The 15465-nt window shown below is 37.1% G+C and overlaps 1 protein-coding gene across 3 annotated transcripts in view; it reads right to left on the bottom strand.

Annotated features, from left to right (window-relative positions):
• Nucleotides 1-202: 202 nt before the first annotated feature.
• Nucleotides 203-15465, bottom strand: part of HDX (highly divergent homeobox) — a 54251-nt gene continuing 38988 nt past the window's right edge. For all 3 annotated transcript variants that reach the window (XM_074834807.1, XM_074834809.1, XM_074834810.1), the window contains 4 exons: nt 13789-13868; nt 10874-10957; nt 8110-8232; nt 203-7496 (listed from right to left, as the gene is read on the bottom strand). In XM_074834807.1, coding sequence (XP_074690908.1) covers nt 7371-7496; nt 8110-8232; nt 10874-10957; nt 13789-13868 — 413 coding nt within the window. In that variant the 3' untranslated portion in view covers nt 203-7370. The remainder of the gene's footprint in view (nt 7497-8109; nt 8233-10873; nt 10958-13788; nt 13869-15465) is intronic.

Here is a 15465-nt window from a genome sequence, read left to right as displayed (position 1 = left end):
CCTCATCTTAAATTCTAGCTAGAGAACTGGAAAATGGTTTTATTTCAGAAATTCCTATTGCCCAGTGATATAGTGAAAACTGAAGAATCAGGGAGCAGAACGTGAACGCGCCTGCGCTGAGCCCTGGCCTTAACTTAGTTCTTGATACTTTGAACAGGGCTGAATTTTTACCAGGCAATAATAAATACAGAAACTGAGAACTTCGTATAGGAAAAGGAGTTAGTTAACCTTTATTTAATTTCTCCATAGTCCCAAACTTGACAGACGTAGAAAAATATCCTTGAGTCTAGTAGACAAATTTACCAATGCTAAATAGCCCTTTACTCTGACCGTTTGGGCCATTCTAGATACATTTGTACAAGCATTACTTCCATTTTTATTTTTTTTTTTTCAATGAAAGGTTTTGCTAAACTATAAACAATAAACTACAGCGGAAAAACTTGACCTACCAAAGCATGCATATGAAGGTATCTTCCAAAACTTAAAAAAAATAATTAAGAAAGCAAACCAACCTTGAGACGCATTTGGAGGAGAAAACAATTTAGAACAATTTGAGGGAAAAAAAAATTAACTAAAGACAAGTCAAAGCAAATTCTGTAAACTATCTGTAGATAAGTTAAAATATCTATGGCACAACTTTTCACAAAAAAAAATTAAGGCGAAGACCAACATTTTATATAAAAATAGCTGAGCAGGCTTCTAAAGGAGGAAATAAGCATTTCTCATGATGACTCTGTTAATACAAGATTATAAATACCCTTATATATACAGAAAAAAAATCAATACAAATGTATGGAATATTTCACTAGGCATCCATCTTTCAAATAAGCCAAGATCATATGTCCTGGACCATAGTGGAGGTACTTCAGTTTAAGATTTGTAGTAGTTTCTTTGCTACACACACTGATACAAATAATAAAAATGCAATATAAATATTGATTTTCACAGAGAAACTCAGTAATCCACTCAGGTTACAAAGCTTAACAAACTGGCCCAGAAAGAAATGATACAAGTTTTAAGATCGTCAATTATCTTATGTTTTGTAGGCTAAGGAAAACATCCAAGTTATACAACAGTATTTAAACTTTTGGAATATTTTTTTAAAATCGAACTGATAACTTTGGTGAAACTAAAGCAGAAATTATCATGGCAGATTATCATTACCTTTTCATAAATACAGCAGTTTATTTCTCAAGATCACTTAGAAATACCATTATTATGGGAATTTTAATAAATTTCCAAGCCTGAAAGTTACCAGTTTTGCAAGGAGTTAAACTATAAAGAGTATCTGTATGGATGTATTTGACTAAATTTCAAAACTATGTAATCAATATATAGTAACACATAAAAATGAGAGCAAATAAAATATATTTTAGAAGAATTACAGTAATATTTTAAGTGAAAATACCTTTGCAGATGCTAATATGATAATCAAGTTCAGTGTGTCTATGCACATTATAAATATGCATATTTTTGTATACACTCAGTAAGTCTAGAAATAATTTCCATTGGAGAATACAATTTTTCCCCAACACAATTCAGTGGATTTGCCAGCGCCTTTTTGAACTGTATTTCACAAAATCTGGAGATAAAGTAGAAGCTCTTGTCTCCCACGGTGTAGAAATTTTTTTAGTTTATTGTCATTTTCTTGAATAAAACCCCAGGATCTTAATTTCTGCTACTCAACTGAAATGCCTCCTCGTGTCTCATTCCCCGCCCATCCCCAGGCTGAAGGGGCTTGTACATTCTGCCAACCCCCCACCACGTATTTCAGAGAGACAGATGTGATGGGGGAAACTATAGGGACTCTTTTAAGATGAAACTTGACTACAAAACATGGTCTACATTTACACTCAAACTGTAGCTTGCTACTGATTCATTTTCATTTAACATTTGCTTACAAGCAAATCAAAATTGTTGCTACAAGGACTTTATATATAGTTATGCAAAAAAAAGAAACAATAGCTGAAACAAAACTGTGAGGACATATTTATGAACCGCTACGTCTCAGAAAATGTAAAATCCTATTCCTTTTCATTACATTGCTGAGACTTACTGACTGTTCTCTCTGATAAATTAATCTATGATGCATTGAGAAATGTTACAACATTTAGTACCAGAATAAAGGATAATATCCATTTCTTACAGTAACTGTACCAAAAATAGCACAGCTAGCCCATTTACTGCATCATCCTTCAGCTTTCATAGAAATACTACCATTAACATATGCTAATCTTTTCTCCTTAATGTCACATATTTATTATTTCCTTGTCCATAGATTGTGTTTACGACAAATACATAAAAATAGTACTAAAATAAAGAACAAAGTGAATGTCTCACACTCAACTAAAAAACAAGCACAAAATTGAAGGATGCATGTTGCAAATAATTTATTGCCTATAAAACGTTAAAAAAATGCTTAACTTCACATTTTCTGTGTGGTTTTAAAGGTGGTGTCATGTTTCAGAGGTAGTGTGTGTAAAATGTAATACAGAATTTGTAAAGAATTATTGACTTAATTCAGTAACACAGTAAAATGTTCACCAGAACCAAAGCACTGACCTGAAACCATTTTCCTTACAGGAACATTCTTAAGCGTCTCTTTTATCGAAGAGGATTGCTCATTTGTTTAAAAACAAGAACAACAACCACAAGCCCAAGTTTCTGCCCCATTCATGTCTGTCGTCTTCTGACCAAAGTGTCAGCTGCTGCCTCTCAGAGATAAATAAATACTCTTTAATCAGAATAAAACCCTATTCTGCCATGGAAAAACCCAATTTTGTCGTTCCGCTTATTCTTTTTTTCGCTCGCAACTTTTACGATTCCACATTTGGCCAATGTGCTACAATATAATTGTAGAGAAATCAAACTCCATAAACCAGCTTCTGTTTTTTCTAATAACTAGCTGGAGTTTTCTCACTAACCACCCTCTAACTTTGATCAGACATCTCACAACTGAGCAACTTACTCAACCTTATGACAATTTGGGGCAGAAAAGGCAGAATCTTGAAATGCAAGTTGAAGGTTAGACGCTGCCAGTCCTTCTGACACGTAAAGCAGCCTCATAGTTCACTGGCTGACCTGAAGGATCTGGGCAGCGGGACTGGAGGTAGTAAATCAAGCTTTTGGTTGTAACATTACAAGTTACGAATTCTTCATGTTTCAGATATTCTGTGCTATTCCGTTTATGCATATTATTGTCTTTCCTTATGCTACCAGTATCCTGAGACCAACAGTCAGCTACGACTAGAGTACCTAGGGAAAAGTTAGTGCTGTGCATTAGTTTCTTTTCAATGTTACTAATACGGTAGTGCAAGAGGGATCCCAAATCGGATAGCTGATCGATTTTAAGCAGTAATTTCCATTTCCACAATAAGGATGTTCACGATACTGTTGATTTGTCCTATCCTTTCAACTGTATAACCACAACAGTAGATATAAGCTGTCTCCATTTGGTGACCGGACTTGATAAGCTGCTTCCCAATTTAAGAAGATGAAGATATAACCAGTACATTCCTTTTTTCACTCAGAGGACTGCAAAGCCCACGATCTGCTTGTCATTTTCAGACTTCTTATTGCCTTAGCGAAAAAGAAATACTCGGAAAGATTAAAGTGCAGTGCTGCTTCAAGAACCAAGCACTCAAGAAAATTGACACTTGCATGGTACATCTGTTCGTGTACTTTTAAATCTGCCAAAAATTCACCTATTAGAGTATTTACTATTACTCACTCCTTGTTAGACCTGTAGGCTTGACAGAAGCATCATCTGCAGGGAAATGAAAGGAGGCATAGCTTCAGGAAACAGCTTTCTTAACTATAAGCAAGCTTGCTAGCATCAAAGACTTTCATTGCTCCCTAAGGAGAGCGAGAGTCCTGTCTCTGGTTTAAAGTGTCTGTTCTGAACTACCTTTTTCCACTTTGGTTGCTTCAGAAAGACGTACTTCATCATTCATGTTCCAACAGATACATTAGGAATAAACAATGCTGGGGGAAGTCGTCTTTCATGGACAAAGCAGAGATGATAAAAACATCAATACATGGCACTTCTGTAGCTGTTACTCCGATTACAGAGCCAAACCACTGAAACAGCAAGGGGGGCTTATTTCTGTCATCATAACGCAACACAGTATTAGCTTTACCGGTCATGGAAAGTCTATGCAGATGATGAACTAGCACTTAACGCGGGCTTTTGCTATCATCCTATGAACAGAGGAAATAACAAACCGAATCCTAACGTGCCGTGGGCCTACAGAGCCATCCCCATCGTTTTCCATCATCTGAAGAACTTTCAGAGCTTCATCTGGAAACGAGTGTCCCGATGCCTGTGTACCAGCATGTGACCCTGCCAGTGCAGCTACTGAGACCAGGCTGGAAAGGAACGCCCCCAGTTCTCTCGTGCTGTTCTAAGGTCCTAGCTGAACAAGTCACACGGACCGGGATGCAATCTGCAAACCCAATTAGCACATTATGTTGCCTGTTAGGGACACAAGCAAACCAAAACCACCCTCTAAATTACAGAGCACGTGTGCGGTGCTAGTCTGAAGAGCGATACTTGATATGTATTTTCAGAACTCTCAAGGATGGTTAAGTGTTATGTTAAAGGCCCTCACAAGCTGCTCTTCAGCCACCATACTGCAAAACTATTGTTGCTGCAATGATTTACAATACCAGTAATGGTAATATATCCTTAAAATTTTTGTTTTATGTATGGCAGGAAATATACACCGATACTGAAAAAAAAATGCAGAACAGCTGAACAGTATTATCCTATACAGCATTTTGTTATACAGGAATATGATTTATACTCTTCCTGAGAATCCTGTAATACTGTCAAGTGTCTCAGGGTATGACAACATGACTACTTGGCTGTGTTTTGTCTTGTCACCCTACAAGAGAAAAGGACCAAAGAACAACATGCCCATAGGGATGACGGGGGCGTTGACTGCAGCTGAAGTTCCAGCTGCACATCCTAGAGGATTCCAGCTTCCTTGAGAAATGGGACTTACAGAATTGTGTGAATCTGGTAGTAGTTCATTCAAAATTAACTCCTTCCATTTGTTTGGCATATGAAATAGAAGCAAGATGTAGCAAAATATGAATCATCAATTAAAGTTTTTCTTGTATAAAGGTGGATGACTTAATTGATCATAAAAATCAAGAACTCTCATTAAGAGTATCCTGCCTTCTGTCATGGGAATTTAAAGTGGAAGAAGCAGGAAAATAGGGTCCAAATAGTGGCAAATCACAGTACTATGTTTTTTTTTATTTCAGCAAAGCTCACAGAAAACAAGAAGTTTCATTGTCACTGGCACAAACTTCCTATCTAGAGAGAACAGAAATAGAAAGCATTGTTAACCCAGTATAGAAAACCCTTTATATTTTTTCAGAGTGAGCAGAATAACAGTTGAGCTCAATCTTACATTTGAAGCATAGTACTGTGACATTTGCTCACAAAGCTCAATTTTAGATAGGTGGTCATTTCAACAGGCGTGTAAACTACTGCTCCTCCTTTGAGTAAGGCTGTAAGGACATGTCTGCCAGCCAGGATGCGACATTTCAGCTCAGGCAGTGAAAGGATGAGTAGCCTCCACTTACCTCCTGGTTACACAGAGTGCCTTCCCTCTCTCCTGGGATTCCACTCTCAGTTTTAATGCCTAAACTCAAATACAGTTGCCCAACAGCTTGCTTTTGCGGGGTTACTCTGTAGAATAGATGGTAAGAGGTCTTTTGGGAACTAACTGAATTGTATATAGTCAGAACTGTGAAACTGTTTTGTTTTTTAAAACCGCTTGTAAAACTGCTACTGTCCTTTCTGCAGCTGGCATTTAACAATATCGCTAAACGCTCCCCATGCCCAAGGACAGAGACAAAAAAACCCCTGAAAACTCACTACAGATACTAAAAAAAAAGCTGTAGAAGTGATTAAGGAGGAAGAGACCAGATGGAAAAAAACTAAAATTGTGAGTTAATCCCTATATTAAAGAAGAAAAAAAAAAAAAGGTGTTATTTCCCCAACACTGTATTTTCTGAGCTACACCTTGGACCTCCCACTGAAATTAAGGGGATTACGTACTGTACTGCATGAATAAAGGATTCACCAGAGTAAATTCTTATTTGGCATAAAATTGAAAGATCAGGCTTTTAACCAGACTGTGAAGGTATCTGTTTCAAAAATGCTTGCTGGGGAATATTCAGATTAGAAGTTATGAAGCATCAATAATATGGGCATGCACCTACATGCCCTACTATATTTATCTGGATGTGTCTGCACATCCATTTAGTCAGATGAGTAAAGGGATTCAATGTCAACAGCAGTGGGAAAGAAGAAGTTCATTTCAGCCACTGCCTGCAAACAAGCTCACAGTTTAGAAATGGCACCTGGCAGTTGCCAAAAAATTCGTCAGACAGAGCTACTTCAAAACCAGGTCACATTTAGAAGATCTGCAAAACTCAACTGCAAACACTTGAATACCTTTCAGGACACAATGACAGCTGTGGATTTATGACAGTGTCTTGATAAAATGGAGCAAAGTTTGTGGAAAAATATATCATCAATACCGAAAACAATGAACAGAACTTTAGCATTCAGACTTTGACAAATAAAAACCGTAACTACATTCATAAAACCCTAAAGAATAGTGTAAACATCTAATCCCATTGCTACTGTGAGAGTATCAGAAAGTTGCGTTCTGCAGCTATCAGTTTTCCCATATCCATCTAATTTGTTACAACACTAATGACTGCTTCTTTACATTAATAATTTATTGGCAATAATTCAAATTTTTCAGTTAGCCTTTCAAAGTTTTTTCAGCTGTTTTGGTCAGAAAATGGAAGATTCAACAATCTGAAGTCACATAATGAAAAACACTTTAGTTTAATTTCAGATTTTCAAAAGGTTTCAAACACAACTCATAAAAAGCCCATTATTCTATTTGGATCCCCAATTTTTAGTCCACCTACCTGAGTAAAAATGGGGAAAAAAATAATAAACAGGACTGGTGAGCAAGCAACTCTGAAGAATTAGCTGTCTGTATAACAGGACATTTGTTTTCCATTCTTGGATCCCTGCTCAAAAAGACTTTGCTACAGAGCAAGAGTTATTCTGGAAAGTCAGAAGTTATCCTAATCAAGGCCAAACTGCTAAAAGTGAAACCTTTCCTTACACAGTTCTTTCATTTACCAAAAACAACATTCGAAATTTCTTGACAGTGCAAACTGTAGCCGTGACATACTACAGTCATCCTTCAGGAAAGTCTACTTCACCTTGGGCTTTCTTTTTTTGGACTGAAGAACACTGGATAGCAAAATGCCGTTCTCTTGAAACCTACACATTATGTGGGGTTTCTTTTTTGTCAATTAAAAAAAATAAATCACAAACTGTCTGAGGCATTTTTCTCCGATAAAGACGACAAGCTGAATGAGGTATCATCAGGCTCTGGGGATGCATGATTGAAATCCATTTCTTCTAATTCAGGAGGTAAGTCTGAGAGCAGTGCCTATAAGTAAAAAAAAATTACAATACAGTATTAGGTATATGTTTTATGTCAGCAAAAAAGTGAAAAAAACTCTGTTGAGCTTTTCAGTCAGTGTTGGTACTGGATGGCTAAAAAAAAAAGAGGTCAGTGTTGATATCGAAAGGAAAAACATTGTCCAAGATGACGTATCTTAAAGACAAAAGGAAAAAAATAAAAGCAACAAAATCTCTTCCTAAATAAAGCACAAAATGGTACCTCATACAAGACATGATCCAACCAAGCATTAAAAGAAGTGCTAGGTATTAAACGCAGTGCAGTGAAACTGAAGAAGCCTGGCCTTTTTTCCTAGCTCTCGCATCTTAGATCTAACAACAGACAAATCCCAGTCCCTCAGTGTACACGGGTGCACTGGTTGTCCCTTCACAAAAGTCACGCTTCTTTGTCTATGTCATTGCTTGTGTAGATTGCAAGATCCTTCTTTTGTTTAAAGTTCAGCTTTTCTTTGTATGATGTTCAGCACAACACTGTCCTAAACATAGTTTGAGCCTCTGGGCACTACAGAATAAAACCAAGGGAGTGACAGAACACAAAATAACAAACAACTTCCATTATTAAAACCTACCTCAAGACTTACCTGCTGCTGTTCTTTATCATCTGATTTAATAGCAAGTATCAAACTCCGAGTAAACGTCTGTAGTTCAAAATACTTCTGTTTGTGATTCTCCAACTCATTCTCAATGAATCTGACTTCTTCATTCTGCGGGGGGAAATTACGTAAAATTCTGGAAATAATAAACAGCACTGCATCTTTTTAATGACACCTAAACATACTTGTGTTAAAACTAAGTGTTTTTAGTGAAAATGAGTAAAAATGTGTTTATTATGATTCCTGCCAAAACTATTAAGTACAGCCTAAAGTTCTATAGTTACAGAATTACAGAACAATACATGTAGACTTTGGGTACAAACAGAAGTTTCTGATGAATGACCAGTAGTGTCACCCTAAACCTGCAAATGCATGTATGCCATTTCGTTTCTCATTATCCTCCACAGGAGGTGGGAGAGCCAACCAGGTGACACACAGACATGGCATTTCAGAATTACTGTCATTAAAGCATTAATGACCTGGGCCAAAGTTTACATGAACCTTTTAAAGAAGCACTGCTTTTTATTTTATAAGGATGGCCTCTAATTCCATTTCAAAACAAATTAAAAGAAAGCCCAGGGCTCTTCCTAGAAGAAGTGATCCTGAAAATGCAGGGTGGCTGTGAGAACTGACAGCAACCAAATTCCAATATTACAGCAGGAGGCTTGACACAAAGATCAGGGAAAATAACTTGAAAATTCCTCAAAGTTACCACATATTAAAATATACCATCCTCTAGTGCAGCTGAATTTGACATGTATCATAAAGTGTCAGCTCACCAACCTCCCCACGATCTCTCAGGTTACCGAATAAATAGGAATGTATTTACAAAATAGAAAAATATTAATGATGTGCACGCTGTGGCTAAAAAGGCATTTTTCCAACCTTTCCATACATACGCATTACTGTACTTGCAAATCACTTAATATAAAAATAACAAACTTAATTAAAAATTCAGATTTGAGATGTACTTCAGTTTATTCCAAATATCTCTTCTCCTTCAAACTTATCAACTGATTGCCATGCAAGATCAAAATGTGAAATCTGTTGATTAGTGTAGAGCTAAAATTAATTTTCTCTGGTTGTTTACCTTTGCAAAGATCATGTAACCTAAATAAACAGTTCACTTTCCAAGATCAAAGTCATTGTACATTTTTCCAAAAAGTGTCTGCATAGTAGCACCACATGTGCACCCTCTAAGATAATAATGAAATAAATATGCACACAGAAATTGTTGGCAATGCTCAGTACACATCAAAAGTAAGCACTTAGGTTCACAGATAATTCATGTGAAGTGTTGCGTTTACCAAGGGATGTCGGAGGCAAGAAAAAACCCACCCTTGCTTATGCAACCATATGATTAATGAGGTTGACAGTTTTGCATACAGTATGTTCCTTGATTTTGGTGGCAGCAAATAATTGCATAAGCAAATTTCAATAGTGAATTTTTAAGCTGGCATTTTGTTTTAACAATAAAAATATATTTTTAAAGAAAACCCATAGAACTATGCTCTGATATTCATGTTCACATTTGCTACACCGGCTGTAATTCAACTTTAGCTGATATGAAAAGGTGAGAGTATGTGACAAATGGGAAGGTTTGTAGCAAGCCTTTAAAAATGGTTGTTGGTGGGGGGGGGGTGTCCCAGAAAATTCACATTTCTTCAGTCAAAACATTGCTCACCATACTGTTTCAGGTTATAACAGCTCTGAGAATAAGAGAGAAATATTTGGGCTGTGATTTTGAGGCTTTCATAGAAAATTAGCTGAATGCATTTCTTTCAGATGGAAACTTAGCAGTTGCCTATTTAACAATGGATTTTGCCCAGCCAAAGAAGGAATTCAGATTTATGCAGAAAACACGTAAGCAACAAAGACTAATCACTAATGTCAAACAACAAACCAACAAACAAGGTTCTGTAGGGCATGCTGTCACAACAAGCCTTTCACTGTGGTGACAGGTGACATTAAGAAAAGGTCATTCCCTCTCCATATTCATTCTCCACTGCCCTTACCAGGAAAACACTGCTTGAAGGAGTAATTTTTTGTTCTGAAAATATGATCTATTTATTATTTTGGTAATTGATTATCTTTAGGAGAGCATACCTGTTTTCTAAGTAAAAAAAAAAAAAAAAAGTCAGCTACATACGTAAAAACACGCTCAGTATCCAACTCAGAACTGTGGCAACTCTCAGGAGAGCAGTAACACACACATAACCTTTACCATTTGGCAGAAGACAGCGGCTGTCAGGTATCCAACGGCTTTTCCTCCCTCCCACACCTCCTGCTTCCACACATGTTCTGCACTACATGGCGAGAATGACTTCTCAGATCCCCCCATTTTATTAGAGGATTCCAGCTGTCATATCCCTTTCCAGAGCTGGCAGCACCATGCTGCATGGAAAAGCGTGCTGCAGCACTCCAAAGAACAATTCCCACACAAAAAGAAAGTTTTGGTTTAGAGGCTAAATAAATTGCTTTGTCTGGGACATGCGATGGGAGCTGCAGATGGCTACAGCTAAAGTAATGTAACTGCTCTGTAGAAATGGGATTTTTCCTGCCTCCCTCTGGGTTGAAATACAGGTAATCTGGCTGTAATTGGCATGAGGAGACGTGACTGAGGGTATGATGTGCGGTACCACCATAAAAGCAGAGGAGCTGCAGGCTCCCACATGCCGTTGCTGATACAGATACACCCATCTGAACTTTCTGTGGGCTATCCTGCTTGATATCATACAGCCCAATTACTCACCTTATAATCCAAAAGAGAACTCATTTGATCCACTTCAGAATTACTTATCATATCGCTTTCTTCATCATCTATAATTTCTATTTTCTGAAACAGAAGTAAACGGTTCATTCCAAATATTCAAATTCATAGATTAGACAAGCAAACAACAATCTGTATCTCAAAGTGGCATGAAAGGATGAAGGTAACGGGACCTTTTGTTTGCTCATGAGAAATTCTGAATTGTGTAGCCCCCATTAGATGGCAATCATGCACCTCAGCCACAAGATCCAGGAAGAATCCAAACTGAAGCTGTCGGTACTCAGAGCTGCTGCCATGGTGACTAAGGCTGTTTACAGAGGAGGGGCTATATATCACCACGCTTTTGGCATTCAGTTGCATATTATATCTCATTACAGCCTGCGCAAGCCTGCATTTTATTCTGTAAGCCTTTTGTTGAAGACCTCCTGCAAGGCGAAGAAGGCTATGAAAGTTTATTCCTCTGGAGCAAAACAGACATTATGGCAAGTCCTAACTGACCTACTTCTTGCCTAAAAAAAAAAAAAATTACTAGGTCTCCTTTGGCCTTCTTTGGCCATAGTGTGAGTCAAATGCCCTAAACAGTAGAGGATGTTGATATAAAGGACAGTTCCAAATGCAAACACATGGACATTTTCACTTAATTCACAAAAATTCTCAGGTGCTTTTTATATTGTGTTTCTAAAGACACCTGAATTACAATGTTAAAGGCCAAGCTTAATGCTCCTTAGAACTCAGAAATATATTCCCATCGTATCTCAAGTTTTAAAAGATTCACTTTTACGTGATTTACCACTTGCATGTTGTTTTAATTCACAACAGAAAACCTTCTTATGTAAGAAAATAATGTTAAAAGGTATTTCAATAGGAGAAAACACAAAATGTACACATTTTTAGTGCACCTATGAGATTTTCATTTTTATTCATATCTAAGCTAGATCTCAAATGGAATAAATTTGAATTAGACAGTGATAAGAATGGCATTTTTCAACAAGAACTCAGAAGGATGACTGCCCAGATGAAGCTATAAATTTCACTATATTTGAGAGGGAAGCAGTGGTACTGTAAGAAGAGGGGTTTGGGTTTTTTTTACTATTTTTCATTGTTTTGACAGTTGTAAACACTTATGAGACTATAAAATAAGTTAAAGCAATTTTACTATGTTTTTTAGTATACTGTTTAATACAACGTAGGCAAGGGACCACACTAACACAATACTCTTCAAGGTTAGTTCTGAAGGTGTTATTTTAGAGGAGGTTTCTTCTCTGCAGCATATGTGTGTGTCTTCTGTCTGCCTGCAGACCAGTCATCAGAAATTTCCTTCTAATCACCAAGGAGAAATCCTTCTAGAGAGGTTAACAGTCTCTCACTAGTAGTACCCACCAAGCTCACAAGTATCTGCTGAAGGTAGGGAGTGTAAACCACATTTTCTGTGCTTCAGTGTCTGACAACCCAGCTGAAGTGATAACATTTCAAAGGCTTAATGTCACAAAGATCTGCTGCTATATCATACCCTGAGTAACACTGCAATTCAAATATTTCTGGTTTTAGACTCAGCTTGAGGAAAGAGTCTCTAAATAAATGCCAAACATTCACACTATCTTTCTTACAATAATACATTTTAAAATAGTAGGGGAAAGAACAGATTAGAATTTCAAAGAAAACCGTATCTCTTATGCAAGTCCAATGTACGCTAGCCCAATTTTAACTGCATACATTTAAAAAAATGTTGTTACAGTGACAAGAGTATGAAAGAACTACTCTTTTCCCCCCCGTAGAGTGAAGAACTAAGTCTCTCGGATATCATCTTTGCAAATCTTTTACCTTTGCCATTTTACATTCTGCATCTCCATGGTAAATGCATCAGCCTGAAACTCAGAGCGATTATATCTAAGGTCACAGCGGGCCATTAAGGTAAACGGAAGGGAAAAAAGGCAGCTGTTTCTATTCAGGCAACCACAGAAAATACAGCTGTGGGATTTCAGTTTATGCAAAAGATGATTATATATTAAGAAAAGAAAGAAAATGTTCTCTCCTCTCTATATATAGAGAGGGAAGCGAATCTCCTCTTTGCTCTCCCATTCCAGGTTGCATACGATTAATGTAACAGATATGCGCTTGTCATGTTCTGAGCTACTGCCGTTTAACCTCTGACTGCAGTAAGAGTGCAATTGGGAACTGGAACCATCACCTGTTCATTCTGCAGATAACTTTTAAGATAAAAATTACCCTACCACTTGGGGTCTTCTCTCCTCTTCCTCCTCTCCTTTCTTCTAATTTGAGAGAAGGCAGGCTAAACAAAGGGGATATATTGCATTATTTGCCATGACTCCTCCCTCTGTCTTTCCTTCCTTGTCTCACTGCAGTCAATTAAAACCAGCAAGAACAACTGCGTTTGACTTAATGTGAATGCAAGTGAGAAAACAATAAACATCTAAATAATGCCCTGTCAAGGGTATGGGAATGGAAAGTACATACCCACCCCAGTCTGATCTCACATATTCAAGGTGAGCTATGGGGAGGAAGCACTAGAGATACCTGACTTTCTTAAAGCTAAAGAAAACCATTTTCAAGTATTATTCTGGGTTTTTTATTCTTACTATTTTACTATACTAGGTACTTACAGAGCACTGCCCAAGCATTGTGCTTTGCACTCCAGAAAAAGAACACCGGATTGTTGGAATACAGAAAAAGCTGTATAATTCAACTTCTATTGAATGTGCATAGCTCTATGCTTTAGTACTTTTAGCACAGTTCCTTTCAGTGCTCACCCAGTTAGCAAGGACTCTTAGCACACTCGACTGAAGTTTTCACCTAGTGAAAAACACTAGTGTTGGACAACCACCTCAACATTAGCAATTAAGGAGGTCACATTAGTGGAAAAGGAAAGGTATACGTACCACATTATCAGTAGATACTGGATTCTGGTCATCATCTTTGTGACCGATTTCTTCATTCTGAAGAGCTTCATTTGTCTCTTCTGCAGAAATAAATTATAGTTTTTCAGATTTCATTCAAATTTTATGCTGAAGAAACATTAATAGTCTTTACCACTAAATAGGTCACATCTGCTAGATACAAAAGCAAAGTCATACTATCAATGTCTATTCATAAAAAATACTGTATGTCTTATTGAAAAAGCCATCATATCACAAGTATTTCAGGCCAATATCATGTCAATTGCTACCTGAAGCAACAGGAAAACTATCAGCTACTCTCTTGCAATGTACCCAAACCTTCCTATTTTTAGGTTCAGGTTGGAATATTCAAGAGTGATGAACAGTTTCACATCAGAGGTTTGCAGAACTTTTTTTAAAAACTAAAATAAATTATTACATGAAAAATCCTGCATGTATCCTGTACCCTATAATTGGGTACATATCAGAATCCTACCTCCTCCTTGCAGACCAGTTTTGAACCAAAACCTGATCAAGCAGATTATTTAATTCTTGTATTGCAAATGTTTATTCCTAGTGAACCTAAGCTGCCCTCTTATGTATAACCAAACTACACACTTGAAAGCAGCAAATCTTATCCTTAAATTTCAACCACAAGCACTAGGTGATTCTATTAGCCCTAACTATGGCCAACATGAAAAAACAAGAAAGATAAGCCTATTCATGCCTATCATTAAATATGTTTCTCAGATTTACTTTAATTCTCCACATTAATATACTGTTAAGAAGAAAATGGTTGACAGAAACAGCACATCAGGAAATAAAACACAGAGCAAGACAGCTATGATAAAAAAACTTAAATGATGTCATTTAAGGCTATTAATTGGAAATACACTGCTTCCAAGAGCTAGTAAAATGACACAGTTGTGCAAAGGGCAGAGCTTGCATTAAAAGGGTCAAACAGTCCAGCTATCACATCTAAAGAGGAAAAGAGGCATGGTGAGTGAACGGGCAGCAAGTGTTCATGTGGGATACTGAAAGAGGGCAGATAATGAGGCAGGGGTGTAGCACTTCCAGGCAAACACAGGGTAACAGGATTTAACTGGGGATTACCAACACTTGCAAGGGTAGGATAATATTTAGGCCAGATGATACAGAGACAGTGAATTGTTTTAAGTAACTTTTCTACCAGTTAAATACCTCAAAACTGAGCAAATTTTATTTGAACTTGTTTCAAATCATTTTAAACTGCCACTGGTCACAAGTTCAGAGGAAAATTTCTGCTAGCAGCAAAAGCAAATGGGTTCAAATGGGAGAACTGTGAAGCAGGGAGCAATATATGACCCCATCATTAACACTCGGAGGAATGAAGGTCATTGAATCTGCACCTCAGGGACTCTGAAACAGTCTAAAGCATCAGCCACTCGGTAACCCTGACAGTCACCGCTTGGATTCAACAGTCAAACGAAGCAACTCCCTACAGCACTTTCAACTCTTTAAATATTCATCCTCAGCTAATATAAACTGGCACAGCTATAATGGCCTCCACAGAGCTGTGTTCATTTACACAAAGTATGGATTCAATTAACATACATTTAAAAAAAGGTAAGGCATTATGAGAATTTTAATGCTTAATTTTGCATCAGAGTACAGCTTTTTTTTTTTTTAATATTTACACGT

The sequence above is a fragment of the Strix aluco genome, chromosome 10, assembly GCF_031877795.1.
Source record: "Strix aluco isolate bStrAlu1 chromosome 10, bStrAlu1.hap1, whole genome shotgun sequence".
Lineage (NCBI taxonomy): Eukaryota > Metazoa > Chordata > Aves > Strigiformes > Strigidae > Strix > Strix aluco.
Note: the sequence above shows the minus strand (reverse complement) of the source record. Positions and strands in the feature narration are given on the sequence as shown.